Source organism: Eptesicus fuscus, chromosome 22 (genome assembly GCF_027574615.1).
Source record: "Eptesicus fuscus isolate TK198812 chromosome 22, DD_ASM_mEF_20220401, whole genome shotgun sequence".
In the NCBI taxonomy this organism is placed as follows: Eukaryota; Metazoa; Chordata; class Mammalia; order Chiroptera; family Vespertilionidae; genus Eptesicus; species Eptesicus fuscus.
Genome location: NC_072494.1, coordinates 6590130 through 6607844, shown reverse-complemented (window position 1 = coordinate 6607844; position 17715 = coordinate 6590130). Strand labels below are relative to the sequence as shown.

Here is a 17715-nt window from a genome sequence, read left to right as displayed (position 1 = left end):
ACCTCAGCATCCTTTTCCCGTGATGCTTAAAACCATGTAAAATGCTACACAGTTTACACACTTATCATCTCCATTGTCTGCGTCCCCACAGCGCTCCCTGAGGGCGGAGGGTCCCTCTGCTGTGCCTTCTGATGGACACAGTACACAGAACCGTGCTTCGCACAGTAGGTACAAAAAACACCCTTTTTAGTAAATAACACCGGTGGCGATTCTAATTAGCCTCAAATAAACCCAGTGGCCAGGAGCCAACCAGCAATCCTCCTGAGGTGGGAGGGGTCTTCTCGGAGGAGGTGACCTTTCTGCTGGTTCTGAAGGAGGAAGAGCAGTTCCCGGGTTGGAGGCCGTGGAGAGGAGCCTCAGGCAAAGGGAACAGCATGAGCAGGTGCTCAGAGGACCGGACAGACCAGATGTCCCTCAGCAGGGAGTTGCTGCATGTCCTGGCTATTTGGGGCCCCCAACCATGACCAGGGCTATTGGGCAGAGGCCAGCTTCATCCCTCTGTCTGCCCCAGGCTGCCCCTCGGCCCGTGTCCCCTCTGCCTGCTGCCGCTCTCCACCTGCCTTTTCAGGGTCCAGGGCTCCCCGACCTGGGCAACCTCTCTCGCTGGGCTCTATTCTCCTTCCAACAAGAAACAAACCACACAGCTCAGAAAGCAATCCATCATTCTGTCACAACATTTCCATTTCAAAGGTCTCCTTCCCAAGCTTCTCTCTGGCCAAAGGCTTCCTCTCCTTAGAGAGGCACCGGCGGGAAAAACAGTGACAAGGGCGGGAGAGGAGGGGAAGTGGGGCTGTGGACCTGGGGCTCTGCCCCATCAGGGCAGGGGCAGGGAGGGTGCTGGCAGGCGGCACTGGTGGGATACCGTGTGTGTGTGTGTGTGTGTGTGTGTGTGTGTGTGTGCCTGTGTGTGTGTGTTTCTGTGTGTACATATATGTCTGTGTATGTTATTTGCTTGTATTGTATGCTGTATGTCTCTGTGTCTCTGTGTGTACTTGTGTCTTTGTGAACTCGTGTTTCTCGGTGCTCATGACTCATGCCAGTCAAGCCGAGATCTGCCCGCTCAGATCACAGAGCCTAAGCCCCTCCCCCCCGCCTTCCTCCACTTGCCTGGCTTCCTCCACATGCCAGGAGCCCTCCTGGGTACTGAGGGTTCAGGGGAAAGATGGATCCTGCCCATCAGGCGCTGGGGCAGAGTCCAACCTGTAAGTGACTGCAGCCGGCCACATGCTGAGCAGTTGGACGGGGAAGATGGGAGTGGGGGCGGGGCTGTGACCTCAGAGGATGCTTCAGCTGGCGGGAAGGATGAGGAGCTCCGGCCACAGGGAGCGGGAAGGCGCCCTGGGCAAAGGGAAGGGCATGAGCCAGGCCTTGTGCGGGTGCTGGGAGTGGCCGTGGCAGCAGCTACGTGGCAGCAAATGCCCAGGATGGGCTGGGTGAGCATGACCGTGAGGCTTCCTCGGCTGCCCTCCCTGCCCTGGCAGGAACCTGGGTAGGGAGTCAGCCCAGCCCTGCAGGGCCCCTCCCAGCTCCCACTGCCCCCCTGGCTGCCCCTCTTCATAAGCAAACAGATGTGCTGACGGGTCCTCCCCAGCCCCCTCCTCCCCTCGCAGAGCCACGTGCGGCAGCTCGGCCGCCTTCTCTCCCTCCGTGTCCTCCTGAGTGCCCGGAGCCATTCCCCGGGGACAGCAAAGGATCGGGAGCACCCCATAAGGAATGGGAGGGGGAGGGGGTGGCGGTTAGAGAGACCTGAGAGGGAAGAGGAGACCAGACCGACCAGACCGCAGCAAGCAGGTGACTGCCCAGGACCTCACTGAGTGCCTGCCTCCCTCCCTCCCTCCCTCACTCACTCACTCACTCACTCACTCCTCCAACGAGACTCGAGTTAGGGCCGCAGCACCCAAGACATGGAGCTGAGAGGAGCACAGTGTCCACGGGGGAGACAGGCGAGCAGACAGCGCTGGGTACCGAGCGCCAGGCTGGGGCAGTGGGCACGCAGGGCACCCCCAGCCTGGTCCGCAGCAGCCGGCAGAGGCTGGGCCGAGGGGACAGAAGGACAGGGAGAAGTCCGAGGGGGTGGGTGTGGAGAGCATCCAGGCAGCGCCCTCTCGGCAGCCAGGAGAGCCCAGGGCAGACGGGCCGCCCACAGGCCATTGCCCAGGAGGGAGCTGCCTCCCGTGGCCGCTGCCCTCCCAGGACAGGGGTGGCCCCCAGGCCGGGGGGGGGGGGGGCGGGCCTGGGGTGTCTGAGGGGCCCTTTGGTCCAAGCTCCTGGTTCATGAAAGTGGTCACATTTAGACTTTAGTTGCGCTGGATGTTTAAAATACAACGTGCTAAGCATAAATCACTGAAATGTAACACCTTTTCTGTGTGAGTCTGTTTGGCACTTTTTTTTAAAGTGACGAGAAGCCTAAAAATAATGGCAGTGGCCCAGTTCTCTCATTGTTGGCAGACGGAGCATGGCTGTTAGATAAGAAGAGGGAGGCTTAGGGGAGTCGCCAAGGCCAGGACTGCCTGCTGGGCCCCGGGCTCACCTCCCTGACCCTGGAGGGCGCGGCACCCAGGCCCGGGCTCCAGCCCCGTCCTCCTGCAGCCTCTGCTAAGCCGCCCCAGCTCCTCAGCTCCCCCGACCACAGCCTGAGCCCCCCTCCTCCACGCCCGCCCCCCCCACCCACCCGCCAGCCCTGCTCCTTCCCTGCCAGAGGTCACCCATGCCTTCCTGGCCAGCACTGGCCCTGGCCCTTCAGGCGGCATCTTTCTGTCCTTGCGGGGAGCTAAGACCCCATGAGAGGCCCCCAGAGGGACCTGTCACCAGGACCCCATCCGCAGCTCCTGCTGGGACACACACACACACACACACACACACACACTCTGTGCAGTGCCGGGAGGACCTGCCCTCTGGCCCACCTGCCCTCAGTGAGCAGGGCGAGTGGGGTCAGGACGAGGGGCAGGGACTCAGGGGTGACAGGGGCCCGGTCCATTGCGCTGCCCCCCGTTGGGGAACAGAGGGCCTTTCCCACGGGGCCAGGGAGCCACGCCCCGGGCACCGGCGGCGGGTCAGGTTTGGAGCCAAACTGAGGATGGAGCTCTGGCCTGTGGTTCTCCGCCAAGGTCACGGCGACCTCAGGACCCACAGACCTTCCCAGATGCCCTCTGCCTGTGCCCCTAACTGTCTCCTCCTAGAGGCAGCGGGGCCTCCTCGTCACAGACCCGGAGTCTTTCTCCATCCGGTCAGAGTCCTCTGCTCAGCCCCACATCCCAAGCCCTAGCTCCCGGGACAGGTGCCGCCCTCCACCGTCTCCCCTCTGTGCCCTTTCCCCAGGAAGGAGGCCAGCACGGCAGGATTTGACCTGAAGAGGCCATTCACCTGTGAAAGTCTCCCACCCGCGGTGTCCCCAGCCCTCCGCCCCCATGTGGCCCCGCTCTGCCCGACACACCACGTGACAGCCACACCCAGGACAGCCACACCCAGGACAGTGCAGGACGTCAGCCGCAAAGAGCCAGGCTTTGCAGAGAAGTGGTATTTATTGAGAACCATCTGCCCAGAAACACGGCCCACGTGTGTGCAGGCATGCATGTGTGTGCGCACGTGTGTGCGGGCATGCACGTGTCGGGGCAGCGCGGCTCACGTCAGGGGCGCGTCAGATGGCCTTGGCCAGCCCCACGCGGTTGTTGGCCCTGTCGAAGACGCTGTAATACTCGCGGATGAAGACGTCCCCCAGGATCCACTGCTCAGAGCTGTCGTCGCCCTGGAAGCCGCTGGAGCAGAAGCCGGAGTCCTGGGGGAGGCGAGACGGAGGTGACGCGGGGCCAGCGGACGCAGGCCTCCAGCGGCCGCCCCCTCCCATGTCCCTCCCCAATGGCTCTCAGCTATTGTTTCCTTCCCTCCTTGAAATCACCTGCCAAGGCAGGCAAACAAGTATCGGATTCATCTCACTCCGACAGGTGAAGAAATTGATGCCCAAAACATAGAAAAGAGATGTGACCCCAGGTCAGCTGGGGGGGGTCCTCTCACCCCACTCCTCCTCACTTCCTCTCCAGCCCCCCATCTTCCAACACTCATCACCTCCTGCCCTGACAACCTGCCAGAGCAGCTTGGGGACCCGAGGCCTTGCTAGTTTGGGGTGCTTAGGATTAGATCAAATCCAATCGCTGGGAATCTGGGTCCCCACAAAACCCAGGCGATCTAAGAACACCCCAGACAGACCAGGCCCCTGGGCTGAGGAGCTAGAGCAGTGGACAGAGGCCCCCACGGGGGTCGATGGCCCTGCCTCCCCCTCCCTCAAACCCAGGCCTCTGTCCTCCCCACCTCCCCATTTCTCCCAGGACGAGGCTGCAGCAGCCACACACGCGGCCCGGGGACCACAGGGCCCCCCTCAGGAGGGCCGGCTGGTCTACGCACACGCCCTGCATTCTCCATGCAGTCCCTCCACTTATCACCAACTCGGCCGACTTCCCAGGAGGGCGGAGGGCCTGGGGAGCCTGGGGCTCCCCCCCCCCCGACCCCCGAGACGCATACCTGGCTGGTGTAGGCGGAGGGGGGCAGCGGGTACTTTTTGCCGTTGATCTGGAAGACCACGGTGGGCATGCTGCTCAGGCTCCCGCAGTTGATCTCAAACTGGAAAACCAACCAGCACAACAGACTCACAGACACGGAGCAGCAGTGGGGGGTTGCCCGAGGGGCGGGCGGGGGCGGGCGGGGCGGTGGGGAAGGTGAAAGGGGATGGAGAGCTACAAACCCCAGTTATGGAGAAGGAAGTCGTGGGTGTCACATACAACAGAGAAATAGTAATATCGGAGCTTTGTACAGACAGATGGCCATGGACTTGGTGTGGGGGCACTGTGTAAGTATATCAATGTCAAATCACTGATATAATACTGTATCACAGCATCAACTATGCTGTAATAAGTCATTTAAAAGTCTGTTTTTAAAAGACCAGAGAGGAGTCCTCCTAAAGGGTGATGGGTGTACCCAGCCCGTGTGGCGCCCACAGTTGGTTGAGCGTCAACCCACGAACCAGGAGGTCACTGGCGTCGATTCCCAGTCAGGGCACAGGCCCAGGTTGTGGGTTTGATCCTCAGTAGGGGGCGTGCAGGAGGCAGCTGATGGATGTTTCTCTCTCCTCAAAGTTTTTCTCTCTCTTTCTCCCTAACTCTCTCTGAAATCAATAAAAACGTATTTTTTTGAAAATGTCCTCAGGTGATTGACACAAAAAAATTTTTAAGGGCGATGGGTGTGACCGGAAGCAGCAGAGCCGGTCCCAGGCTGAGACCCCTTCCCTGGAACTGAGCCACGTGGTGGGGCGGGGCCTGCTTTCCCAGTGGAGCCTGGGGAGGTCAGGCTGGGGGGACAGGGGGTCAGGCTGGGGGGACAGGGGGTCAGGCTGGGGGGACAGGGGGTCAGGCTGGGGGGACAGGGGGTCAGGCTGGGGGGACAGGGGGTCAGGCTGGGGGGACAAGGGGTCAGGCGGGGGGACAGGGGGTCAGGCTGGGGGGACAGGGGGTCAGGCTGGGGGGACAGGGGGTCAGGCTGGGGGGGACAAGGGGTCAGGCGGGGGGACCGGGGGTCTGGCTGGGGGGACAGGAGGTCAGGCTGGGGGGACAGGGGGTCAGGCGGGGGGACAGGAGGTCGGGCTGGGGGGACAGGGGGTCAGGCGGGGGGACAGGAGGTCGGGCTGGGGGGACAGGGGGTCAGGCTGGGGGGACAGGAGGTCAGGCTGGGGGGACAGGGGGTCAGGCTGGGGGGACAGGGGGTCAGGCTGGGGGGACAGGAGGTCAGGCTGGGGGGACAGGGGGTCAGGCTGGGGGGACAGGAGGTCAGGCTGGGGGGACAGGGGGTCAGGCGGGGGGACAGGAGGTCGGGCTGGGGGGACAGGAGTCGGGCTGGGGGGACAGGGGGTCAGGCGGGGGGACAGGGGGTCAGGCTGGGGGGACAGGAGGTCGGGCTGGGGGGACCGGAGGCCACCGTGAAGGCCTCCCGGGAAACCATGACATCTGTGGACCCCGCCATTTCCCTTTGCCGTTTCTCCCATGCACAAAGGGGCCCCTCAGGGGGCCTGGGGGGAGTAAGGGCCTGGCCTCACCATGCCAAACTGGTCCTTCGTGGCTCCGATGGCCTTCTGGATGCTGAGGATGTCGCTGCTGGGCCCCACCAGCATGGAGGTGCCCGTGTCCAGGATGGCCTGGCAGCCGCCGTCACAGGCCACCACCACACCGTCGACCGTGACGCTGCAGAGGGAGACGGGTGGCCTTGCTGCGCCTCCCTCCCGGGTGCCCCTGGCCTCCCCTGCCAGGGTCCGGGCAGGGAGGACGCCCAACCCCCAAGAGCCCTTCCCTGGGACCCCTTCTTGGACTCCCCACAACTCCCTGAGCTCAGAGAAAAGGCCCGGAACCATGTTCTCCCAACTCAGTGGCTAAATCAGGACACCCCACCTTCTGGGGGACAAAAGCTGCAATGGAACAGCGGTCCCTGCACAGGGCAGATGCACTGGGATGCGCTTTGCTCGTTGCCTGGAGACCGAGTTTTCTCCCCGGTGGTGACTCGTCTCGGGCAAGTTACCCAACCTTCCTACACTCGGGCTGCCCATCCACGAAATGGGTACGTTAACGACCCCTCCTCACTTCCTAGGGATGGTTCTGAGGCTCAAACCGGCTGCTGGAAAAATCCTAAAGCGAGGGTACGCACGGCACCCACCTCGCTGGGTTTCGGTGAGGTTAAACCAGACAGCCCCCTTCTCACTCAGCAGTGCCTCGCAGGGAGTGAGCGCTCAGGCAGTGCCGCCGTCTCATTCATAAAGCAGAGGCGAGGGCGTGGCTGTCACGGCCGGGGGCCTGGGAGTGTCTCATTCAGACTCTGGTGTGATGGTCTTCTCAGGGCTGACCCTAAACCCCACGCCCCCACCCTGGAGGGAGCCCTGGCCGGCCCGCAGCCGCCGCTCACCCACCTGTCCACGGTGAACTGCCAGTACTCCTGCACGGTGATGGGCACCCAGTGCAGCGAGCCGGTGTAGTAGGACGGGTCGATGGCCCCCAGCGTGAGCATGCTCCCGGGGCCGTTCCTGAAACCAAGGACAGGCGTGTTGCGGCGCTCGGCGCCCGGCTGCAGCCCGGCTGTGGGAGGGGACCTCCGGGAGCAAGCCGCCCCAGGTCACAGGCCGCCGGGCTCTGCGCGGACCGCCCCCGGCCGTTCCCCGCGGCCGCCCTGTGCCCTGCTCCCCGTCACCGAGGCTGAGAGTAGCAGAGAGGGCTGTCCACAAGGCCCCACACCTTCGGATTAAACCCGCCACCTCCGCCAGGCCCCTCTGTTCCCCTGGGCTCTGTCCACGGCCAGGAGACACGGGCACACGACTGCCACCCGCTTCCCACCCGCGGTCCCCGTCCCTGCCCTCATCCAGCTCCGTCCCCCTCCGGGCCCTAAAACCACCGTCCCTCTGTGTCACCGGACGGCGCCCACTCGTGCCTCAGCGAAGCCTCCGGCCCCTCCACACCCTCCGTTAGGCCGGCTTCCTGTTCTCACTCAGCTTCACACACGCAGACCTCCCCGTCAGTGCCCTGCCCACGCCTGTCGTCGTCATATGTGCGTCCTTGTGCGTCGTCTGCTTCCCCTGACAAAAGTTAGCTCCCAGGCTGCCTTGTTTGCTGATCCCTCCCCATCTCCTGGCACAGCCCCTGCACACAGCAGGACCGACCAACATCTATTGAGTGAATAGGTGAATGAGTGAGTGAGTGAATGAGTGAATGAATGAATGAACCAATGCACCCCTTGCCTGACTTCCTCTGACACCAGCCTTCCCCCTGTCCCTCTGTCCAGCTGAGCTGCCCATCACTGGAGTCAGGAGCCACCAGCTGCCAGGGTGAGCGTCCCTCCCCGCCTCAGTTTCCCAAATTGTGCAAGGAGAAGGTAGGGCTCCTTTGGAGCCTGCTCTAAAAGTCTGCGAATCTCAGTGACGTCAACAAAGGCTTGCTGAGGCCGCCCCTTTGGGGAGGAGTGAACGCCCCTGCGTAGAGGTCGGGCCAGGCTTGCTTCTTAAAAGGCAGAAACAAAGGTCCCACGTCGGCCCCTGACTCTGGCTGCACCCGGGACGTGTGGGGCCTTCGGACAAGAGGTTGGATGTGCCCGGGTGCGGTGACTCCCCGGGGGGCGGCCTGACCCTCGGCCACAGACCTTGCCAGGCTGGGAGCGGCCGCGGGCGCCGCGCCTACCTGCTCATGTACACGGAGAACAGGTCTTGGGCCACCAGGTGCCTCTTCATCATGTTGTCGAACACGGGCACCGAGTACTCGGAGGCCAGGGAGGGGTAGGCCAGGCCCAGGATCCCGTCGAACTGCGAGTAGGTGAAGACGTCCCCAGGCTCCACGGTGCTCAGGCCCACCGTCTGCTGGCTGTCCACGATGTTGGAGACCTGCAGGAGGGAGCGACCCCCATGGGGCCTCAGCCACAGGCAGCCCGGCCCGCCACCCAGCTAGCCGGCCCTCGGCCACAGGCAGCCCGGCCCGCCACCCAGCTAGCCAACCTTGCTCGGCTGAGCAGAGTTATGTGAGCTTAAAGAGAAACAGCCCCTCCCCGGCTCTGTGCTGCGGTTTTGAGGGAACTGGCCCAGTGGGTAGGGGAGGAAGGACAGAGAGGACACGGTAGAGGGTGCAGACAGCAGGGCTCATGGTGCAGAAGTTGGGGGCCGAGCCCAAAGAAGGGGGTGGGGTGAGGGGTGCCCAGGGTCCCCTGCCGGCCTGCAGACCCCGACCTCCCGGCTGCACCGGGGCGTCTCCCAGGGAACAGCTGTGGATGGACCGGAAAGACCTCACGTGCCCAGTGACCTGGGACGTGCCCCTCCCAGCCTCGACCTCCTCATTTTCATGGACCGATGGCGCCTGCATCCCAGGCTACGTGACCCTCAGGCTGAGCATTTACCATCAACTCGCCCCCTCCGGTCCCATCACTCGGTGTCCCTCGGCTGAGCAAGGGCTAACGCCCAAGTAGCCTATTCACCTGCCCGCGTCCCTGAAAAGCCGACACGGGACACGGCCCCGCCTCCCCTGAGCCCCCTCAGGGCTCCTGCTCCCTCGCTGTCCCCAGGGGCCTGTCCAGGACCCTCGGCCCCGGCACCGGGGAGGGGCGGCCGCCAGAGCAGGCGGCTGGGCGGGCGGGCAGGTCGGCGGCCCACTCACAATGACGGTGTCGGTGCCCAGGACGCCCTCCATGCTGCCCGTGCCGTACTGGATGGTCAGCGGCTCGCCCAGGTCCCGGAAGGTGGAGGACTTGGCCGGGTCGAAGCGGTGGTGGTTCTCTGGAACACAGAGCCGGTCAGAGGGGCCCTGGGGCTCCCCGCCCTCGCCAGCGCCCGCGGCCTTGTGAGCAGCCCGTTCTCTCTTGAGCCCCGAGTTCGACCAACAAGGTTATCCTCGCCCGGCCAGCCGGCTCAAGAGAGGACACGAGCATCGTCCTGCGAACCAGGAGGTCACGGCTCCGTTCCTGCCAGGGCACGTGCCCGGGTTGTGGGCTCCATCCCCACTGTGGGGCGTGCAGGAGGCAGCTGGTCAATGATTCTCTCTCATCATTGATGTTCCATCTCTCTCTCTCTCTCTCTCTCTCTCGCCCCCCCTTCCTCTCTGAAATCAATAAAAATCTATTTAAAAAAGAAAAAGAAAATCATCCTTTGCTGCTGGACCCACCTCTCTGAGCCCAGGGCTACCTGTGTGGCTTCCGAACAAAAATAAGAGAGAAAAAACGCCTCCCCTGCGGCCGCCGGGGCATCAGCTCTGCGACCTCAGGCCAGTCCCTCCTCCTCTGAATGTGCTTCCTCCGCTGGTGAATGAGGCGGACGGACCACAAACTGCCCGGACGGCTGGGGAGCAGGTGATCTATCCGGTGTGTTTTCTCGTGAGTCAGAGCCCTCTCTCTCCACTCGCCCAGCACCCCCCGGCCTGTCGTAGCCCCTTTCACAGAAAGGAAACAGGGCCCAGGAGGGGCCACAGCTTGCCTTGGCTTCTGGTGGAGGCAAAACAAAAACCCACGCTCCCCCCTCCTGCCGCGGGTTTTACACGGTTTTACACGGTTTTATACATCAGCCCCAGAGGTGCACACCCTCCGGTCTGTGGCCATCGGCAGGGGCTGAGCGCGGACCTGGGACACGGGGAGGCTGGGGATGTCCACGCCAGCCTCCCGCCGCCTCACGTGGCCCGCTGGCCAGCTGCCCACCGCAGGCAGCGGCCCGGGGTCCGAGCGGGTGGGGAGGGAGGTCACTCACGGCAGGCATCGCTCTTGCAGTAGACGGAGGGCACCCAGAGGTCGGAGGAGCCGGTGTCGAACACCACGGTGAACTCCTGGGGCGGGGTCCCGATGGAGATCTTCCCGAAGTACTGGCACTGCGGGCGGGCGAAGCGCGGGCTCAGGTGGGGGGCAGCGTGCGGGGGAGGGGGACGTGGGCACGGAGCCTGTTCAGTTTCGTAGGCCCCGTGCTTTCTGCCCGAGACGGGGAAGTGGAGGGGAAAGGAGCAGGAGGCTCCCCGGGGAGGGGTCTCCAGCCCCCACGCTGGGCACCCACCCCAGCCATGAGCCCCGCTGGCCTCGGCCCCAGCAGCTGACGTTGGATTAAAGCTTACGTCCTGCCTGGGAGGGCCACTGGGCCACCCGCCGGGAGCAGGGCAGAGAGGCGGGCACCAGCTGGGGACGGGACCAGAGCCGCGGGCGTGAGGAGGACCTCAGTGAGGGAGGGAGACAGAAGACAAGGGCTGGGAGCTTCCTGCCGAGAGTGACGGGTGAGAGGGAGTCCCTCGGCGGGTCCCCTGCCCTTTCCGGCTCCGAGAGCCCCGTGGTCCTCCCGTGGGGCTGACGGAGAACCGCTGGAGACTGAACCGGTGGGTGAGCGGCGGCTGCGGGCCGGCCAGGGCTCCCTCCAGGGTGGGGGCGTGGGGTTCAGGGTCAGCCCTGAGAAGACCATCACACCAGAGTCTGAATGAGACACTCCCAGGCCCCCGGCCGTGACAGCCACGCCCTCGCCTCTGCTTTATGAATGAGACGCGGCACTGCCTGGACCAGCTGCCCATCCCCGCGGAGCACCAGTGAGGCAGGGCATCTGGGTCCCTGAATGAGGCTGGACCAGGGCAGACAAGGGCCCCGAGGGCTGTGTCTGCAGGACGCTGGTCCTTCAGAGCCCAGCGCGGCGAGGCTGACCCAGGGCCAGCGATGCGGCCTCCATGTCTGAGGGACTCACGGTTCCTCCAACAGGGGAGGGGTTGGGGGTGGGGGTGGGGCTGGGGGTGTCCGTGGCACCCGGTGGGGGTGGAGAGCCACTCACATCCAGGTAGTTGAAGAGGGGCTCGCTGGCCACCTGCCCGGACTTGTACTTGCCGCTGGCGGTGTACTGGTGCGTCCTCAGGAAGTCCTCCAGGAGTCCGCGCTCCCGCAGGGCCTTCCGGATGGACTTGCCCTTGTGCAGAGGGACCCTGGGGAGGCGGGAGGGGGGTGAGGAGGGCGGCGCCTCCCCAGGGCTGCCCCGCCTCCGATACCCGCCCGGCCCTAACCCCAACACTCCCCAACCCCTTCTCATAACCCAAAGTAAAGAATACATTTCCCATCCGTTCACAAGTCAACGCCCACCCTTCGTAAATGCCACGCACTCCACTTTCCAGTTCTTTCTCTCTCTGTAATGCTGGGGAGACTCAGCAGGTGTGGTTTACAACCAGCCAATGCGTTTCCCCACTCTGAGGTTTGAGAGACTAAGCATGTGATCATCTGTCTCCAAAGTCTTGCTGTGCACCTACTGTGTGCCAGGCACTCACAGGGCCCAGGGCCACATCATGCACCGGGCGCAGTCTCCACCCGCCGGAGCGCACCGGAGAGGAAGGCATCGTCCCTGCACTCCAGTAAATGCAGGACACCCCGCCCTGCGCTCGGCTCCCCGAGGGGCCTACGCTGGGGGAGATGCCTCGGAGGTTTCAGCCCAGAGCGTGGTCCCCAGGGAGCGCCTGACAGGCTGCAGGAGCCGGGTGGCGGCGGCAGGTGCCCAGGGAGAGAACCGAGACGGACAAACCGCAGAAGCGGCTCGGTGGCACCTGGTCGCTCCCCGAAGCCCCCGCGCTCCGGCTCCTCCTCTGCCGACGGGCTGAGTCCTTCCTGCCCGGCCCCTCTCCCCGCCCTGCCTTGGACCAGCCAGCGGCCTAACCCCTCGGCGGGTCCCCTGCCCTGTCCGGCTCCGAGAGCCCCGTGGTCCTCCCGTGGGGCTGACGGAGAACCGCTGGAGACTGCGGGCGTGAACGCCTTTGCGAATAATAAAATGCAGCCGTTTGAAGACCCGGAAGGAACGTGGTTTCTGAGTGTCGTTCCCGTCCCACGGATGCCACGTGGGGCAGCCTTGCCTGTGAATTAGTGTCTCCTCGGGTGCCCCCCGCCCACCCTCCGGTGTGACTTCAGCCGGGACCTGGCTTAGGGATGAAAGGCCCTCGACATGTCTCCCAGCCCTTGTCTCTCAGGGGAGAAGAGGACTTAAGCCCTAACGGAAGGAGTGCGGCCGTTTCCGGGGTCCCGAGTCCAGGCCCCCAAAGCTTCCTGCTCGCTCGGCTCTGGTTCCTAATCGACTCCGGATCCCCCACAGCAGCTGCCGTGCCTCTGCCCAGCTGCCCTGTCCCAGCACGGGGCTCCCGAGAGCCTCCCTCAAAGGGACCTTGAACCTGGAAACCCCAGGCCGTGTGAGGTCAACAGTTCACGTCCACACGGGACCAAGTCCTGGCTCCTCCCCTTCTGCCCACGAGGCCTCAGGCAGCTCGGAGACCCTCCCAGAACAACAGTCTCTCCATCGGCCAAACGCAAACACTAGCATCTACCCGGGAGGACCCTGCGAGGGTAGGGGAACCTAGCAGCAGGCAGCGCAGTAAACACCGTCTATGATTTTGGAAGGAGAACTGGGGAGCTTCACCCCCAAAGGGCCTGTGACATCAGAGAACTTGGTTTTGTTCAGCAAATGCGTGCATAGGTCTCACAAAGTGCCAGGCACCGGCCAAAGCCTTTGGCAATAACAGTCCTCTGCTCCTCCCTGACCCCAGGAGACGGAGACCCCGTCTCTGGCTTTGACACAGGCGAGGACTCTGGGCACAGAGTTAAGTCCATGCTGAAGCTGGGACCAAATCGGCCCTGCCCTAGCGTCCCTGACCGCCCACACCCTGGAGTGGCGCCCTCAGAGGAAAAGATCCCAAAACATGCAATAGTCAGGCTGATGGTGGGGGGGCGGGGGGGGACTGTCCTGGGAACCCGCTCATTGCCTCCAAAGACCCCCCTGAGAACTGACGCCAGGGAGAGAGCCACCCAGAGCGTCCCCGAGAGGCGCCGACACCCACCTGGTGATCCCAATGCCTTGGCACAGCGCGAGGGCTGCCAGTAGCACCACGAGGCTCCTCATGCTGGGCGTCGGGCTGGCTGCTGCTGCCGGTGCCCGCGGCCCAGCCTTTATAGCGAGCGCGGGGCGCCCTCTGGCTGCGCGCCCGGGCCGCCGCGATAGGCCCTGACTCCCGGCCGCTCGGCAAACACGTTCAGATAGCCCCGGGCTCCCAGCACCCACGCGGACACGGGCACGGCCCCACGGCGCAGGGACTTCAAGGCCTCCGCTCCGACGTCCCCTCCAAACAAGACTCTTAAGCTAACACAGGTGCCACCTGCGGAAACCTGGCCCGTGCCCCGCATGACGGGCGGCAGAGAGGCCCGTTCCCAAGGCCCCCCCTCCTGCCCTCGCCGCCTCCCCGACCCCGACCCCGGGCCTGTCCAGGGACCTCCCAGCCCAGGGGACACGCACTCTGCCCCGAAGTGGCATCCGAGGCAGAGCGTCTGACCTGTCACCTGATCTAAAGAGATGACCAACCAAGATCCCTGCACCCCCAGGCTGCGGCCCGGGGTTCCCTGTGAGGAGGTGCTGGGAAGAGGAGGGGTAGATGCTGGGTCCCATGAGCAGCTGGGAGGACAAGGAGGGAGCCCGGGAGGCAGACACAGAGGGAAGGAGGGGGCGGGGGAGGGGAGACCCGGCACCTGAGCCCGCACAGGGGCCCAGCTTCCGGGGGCTCAGGGGCAGGGGCTGCGATGGAAGAAGGCGCTCGGCCCGCAGCCTGGGAATCCGGGGAGAAGGAAAGCAAAGCCTCAGCTCCCAGCGCAGAGGGCAGGCTGCCACCCAGACGGTCAGGCCGAGCCAGGGTGAGGCAGGGGCTCTGGGACCACGGTGTGTGGGACCACATGGCGGCCTCCACCTCCCGGCAGGACAGACGCCTGGAGGCGGTGGAAGAGGAAAGTGTGGGCTGGAGCAGAGAGGGCAGGCTGGGCAGCCAGAGGGGTGGGCACATGGGGGCCGGGCACGGGGGTGCTGGGAGAGGGGCAGCCGGGAGGTTTCCAGAACTTGGCTTGTAAGGGCCTCGGGAAGGCGCCCCGGGGCCTGTCAGCACGGGACCTCAGTGGGTTAGGGCAGGAGTTAGGGGGACACGGGCCTGGTCCCCAGCCTGGCAACACCCACCACGTCCTTCCCCAGAGGCCAGCACGCCGCTGCCCTTCAGGCCCAGGACGCGGCCATGAGTGCGTCCGCCTGTCTCCATGACTCCCTCCCTTTGCAAAAGCCAGGGAAGCCGCCAGAAAAACACGCCACACGGGACAGCTGGTTTCCTGTTTCTCCCCTGAGGACGCTGCCCGGGCCCAGAGGCCCTGCGTCCGAGCGGTGTTTCCTCCCACACACGGGCACCCAGCACGACGCATAGTAGCTGCTCAGTAAACGCTTGGCTAAGCCAGTGAGAGGATGGGTGGTGCTCACACCGCTCTTGAGGCCTATGTGTCCTGTCCTGCACATGAGGCGACGGAGGCGCAGAGGTTAGAGGGCTTGCCCGTAAGGAGGAAGAGTCTGGACGGTCACAAGACCCCTGCCCTGACCCTGCGTCCCCCCCCACCCGCCAGGGCCAGGCACACGGCGGGAAGGTCATGAGTTTACAACACCAAGTCCGGGGCAGCTCTGCTTCTAGCTCCCTCCTCCGGCCCCTGGCAGCACTCGGGACAGCCGTGCCCGTGGGCGGTGGGCCCCCTGGGGCCGGGACCCTCTGGGGTCAGCACCACCGGGTAGGAGCTCCCTCCGTGTCACCAGGGGCCCAGGCTGACCCCACAGCAAACGCATCTGGACAGCGAGCCCTGGAAGTGAGGCTCAGCCGCCGCTCCCCCTGCAAGGTGACCCTCAAAACCAAGAAACAAAGATCCCCTGGCACAGGCAGCTCTGCGCCCCCAGAGTGGGACGTTCTAACCACATCAAAGTGCGCGCTATCGGGACGCTATCGGGGACGCGGCCCCGGGTGCACAGCGCGTTAAGACTGTGTAACCACGGGGGGTGAGGGAGTGGGGGAGGCCAAGACCTGCAAACACTTTCAGGAAACACGATAAGAGGCCATTGCTGGTCACCCAGCGCCAGGCGGGGACGGCTCCAGCTCCTTGTGCCTGGGGGCCGAGCCACGAAAGCAGCTAAAACATAACCACGGCCCAGGACAAGCCCTCCTGGGTACCCGGCCCGGGGGCTCCAGGCCCTGAGCACCTTCTATGGCTGTGGTCGGCAAACTCATTAGTCCACAGAGCCAAATGTCAACAGTACAACGATTGAAATTTCTTTTGAGAGCCAAATATTTTAAACTTAAACTTCTTCTAACGCCACTTCTTCAAAATAGACTCGCCCAGGCCGTGGCATTTTGTGGAAGAGCCACACTCAAGGGGCCAAAGAGCCGCGTGTGGCTCGCGAGCCGCGGTTTGCCGACCACGGGTCTATGGGCTCCCACTGGACCCAGAGGTGGGAGCTGCGCTCTCCGCCCCTGGAGCCCGCAGCCGGGCGGGGACAGGCGGGATGTGTGGCCCCTTCGGTCGGAGGTGATCCAGACAGACACCTCCAGCGGGGAGGGCAGGAGTGACTGCCCTGAGCTTCGGTCCTGGGCCTGCCACCTGGTGGAGTGGCCTTGAGCAAGTCCCTCTACTTCTCGGCGCCTCGGTTTCCTCTTCTGCGGAGACAGGGATACCGAGCGGGTCCCATGAGGGTCAAAGATAAGACCACGTGCTGCCCGGGGTTGGCAGGACTTCCTGAATCGTTAAGCACCATGCTCACGACATCATGCCACCCACGCACCGGGCAGCTGCAAAGCCAGCCACCACGATCAGTTAGTGCCACTGTGGGAGCCCGACCCAGGGACGCCAGGACGGCCCACTGTCCGGGAGAGACCGGAGTGTGGCCCTGGGGAAACACACCAGGTTTCATAGAAGGGTATCCTTTTTTTTTTTTTTTTCTTTTACATGCCCTTGACCGGAATCGAACCTGGGACCCCTCAGTCTGCAGGACGACGCTCTATCCACTGAGCCACACCGGTTAGGGCAAGAAGGGTATCCTTTTAGCAGGTCTGCAGCACGCCCCCCAGTGGCGGTCTCCGGGATGAGCCACTCCACTTCCTGGCAGAGCCCAGGCCCTGATCAAACCAACCTGCGGAACGGGAGGCCCCGAGGGACAAGAAGAAAGGGTGGGCAGAGGGGAGACGGGCAGCAGGTCAGGGCACCCACTCAGGACCCACTAAGGTCCTGCCGTCAGACCTTCGCCCACAGCTACACCCACTTCAGCGACCCCTCGCCAGGGCGGCGTCCGCACAGCTGCGGCCGTTAATCAGAGGGTTTGTCCCTCTGAGATTCGTGTGTTCAAAATCTCAGATGCTCATCGCTGGCAGCATTCATTTATAAGAACGTTTGTCTCCCTCTCCACTTCCAAGTCGACATCTGGCGTGACTGCTTTGAAACGAACACCCGCGCCGTGGCGGGAATTATAAATAGCCCGCGCTAAATCCCCACCTTCCCTGCACAGACCGGCTCCAGGGCGGCTCGCAGAAGGGAGAGGGCTGCTGTGTGCACGGAAGTCAGGGGGGCTCTGTCTGGGGTCATGTTCAAAACATTTTTAAAAGGAGAGTTCCCCAGCCCCCTGCCCCCCTCCAGCCACTAGGATCCAGCAGCTCTGGGAGGGGGGACAGGCCTCTGGGTGCCTAGCAAGCACCCCAGGAGATGCCCACCACCAGGGAAGGCTGGGCCACCAGGTGACGAGCGGGGTGGGGGGGGGGGTGGGGGGGTAGGGAGAGGACAGAGCCTCCGTGGAGGGGAGAAGCGGGGGGCGGGGAGGACATGGGGAGGGCAGCGTCGGGAAGGAGGGCAGGAGACGCTGGCGGGGGCCCCATTCCTGATTGTCCCCAGCTCCCCAAGGGCTCGGGGCTCCTCTGGGCAGCCCCGCCAAGGCCTCCTGACCCCCTCGCTTTGCCATGAGGCTGTCTCCACGGGGGTTGCAAGCTGCCGGGGTGCGGTGGCCACAGGCAGCCTCCCCCGTGGTCAGAGGCACCCACACACCCAGGGAGCGAAGGAACGAATGTCCTGCGGCCAGACCGCCCAGGGCGCCCCTCTCGGTCACGTCCCAGCGGCCCTGGCGGTGAGCGCCCAGGCCCGTCCTGCCGACCCAGCCTGCCTGCAGCAGGGCAAGGCCAGGCCCTTGGCGCCCTGCGGGGACCAGAACCCCCCCTCCCCCAGCGCCAGGTCCCCGAGAACACTCACGGTTCCTCCTCAGACCCACGCCCATGGCCTCTTCTCAGCGCCCCTTCTTGGGGGGCCAAGGAGCCCAGGAGGACACGCCTGGCGGACGGAGGGCCCGCACGGCCTGCCTCTCCGCTCCGCTCCCCGGGAGGGAGCCGCGGCTGCTGCGCA

General features: G+C 64.4%; 1 protein-coding gene across 1 annotated transcript; it reads right to left on the bottom strand.

Moving 5' to 3' along the window:
- Positions 1-3598: 3598 nt before the first annotated feature.
- LOC103291340 (chymosin-like) lies at positions 3599-13387 on the bottom strand. The gene is made up of 9 exons (XM_054711975.1): positions 13326-13387; positions 11291-11438; positions 10241-10358; positions 9162-9280; positions 8199-8398; positions 6941-7054; positions 6080-6224; positions 4516-4614; positions 3599-3775 (listed from the first exon to the last, which is right to left on the bottom strand). Exons 1-9 carry the CDS (start codon positions 13385-13387, stop codon positions 3638-3640), a joined length of 1143 nt encoding a protein of 380 aa, XP_054567950.1. The 3' UTR covers positions 3599-3637.
- Between the last annotated feature and the right edge of the window lie 4328 nt (positions 13388-17715).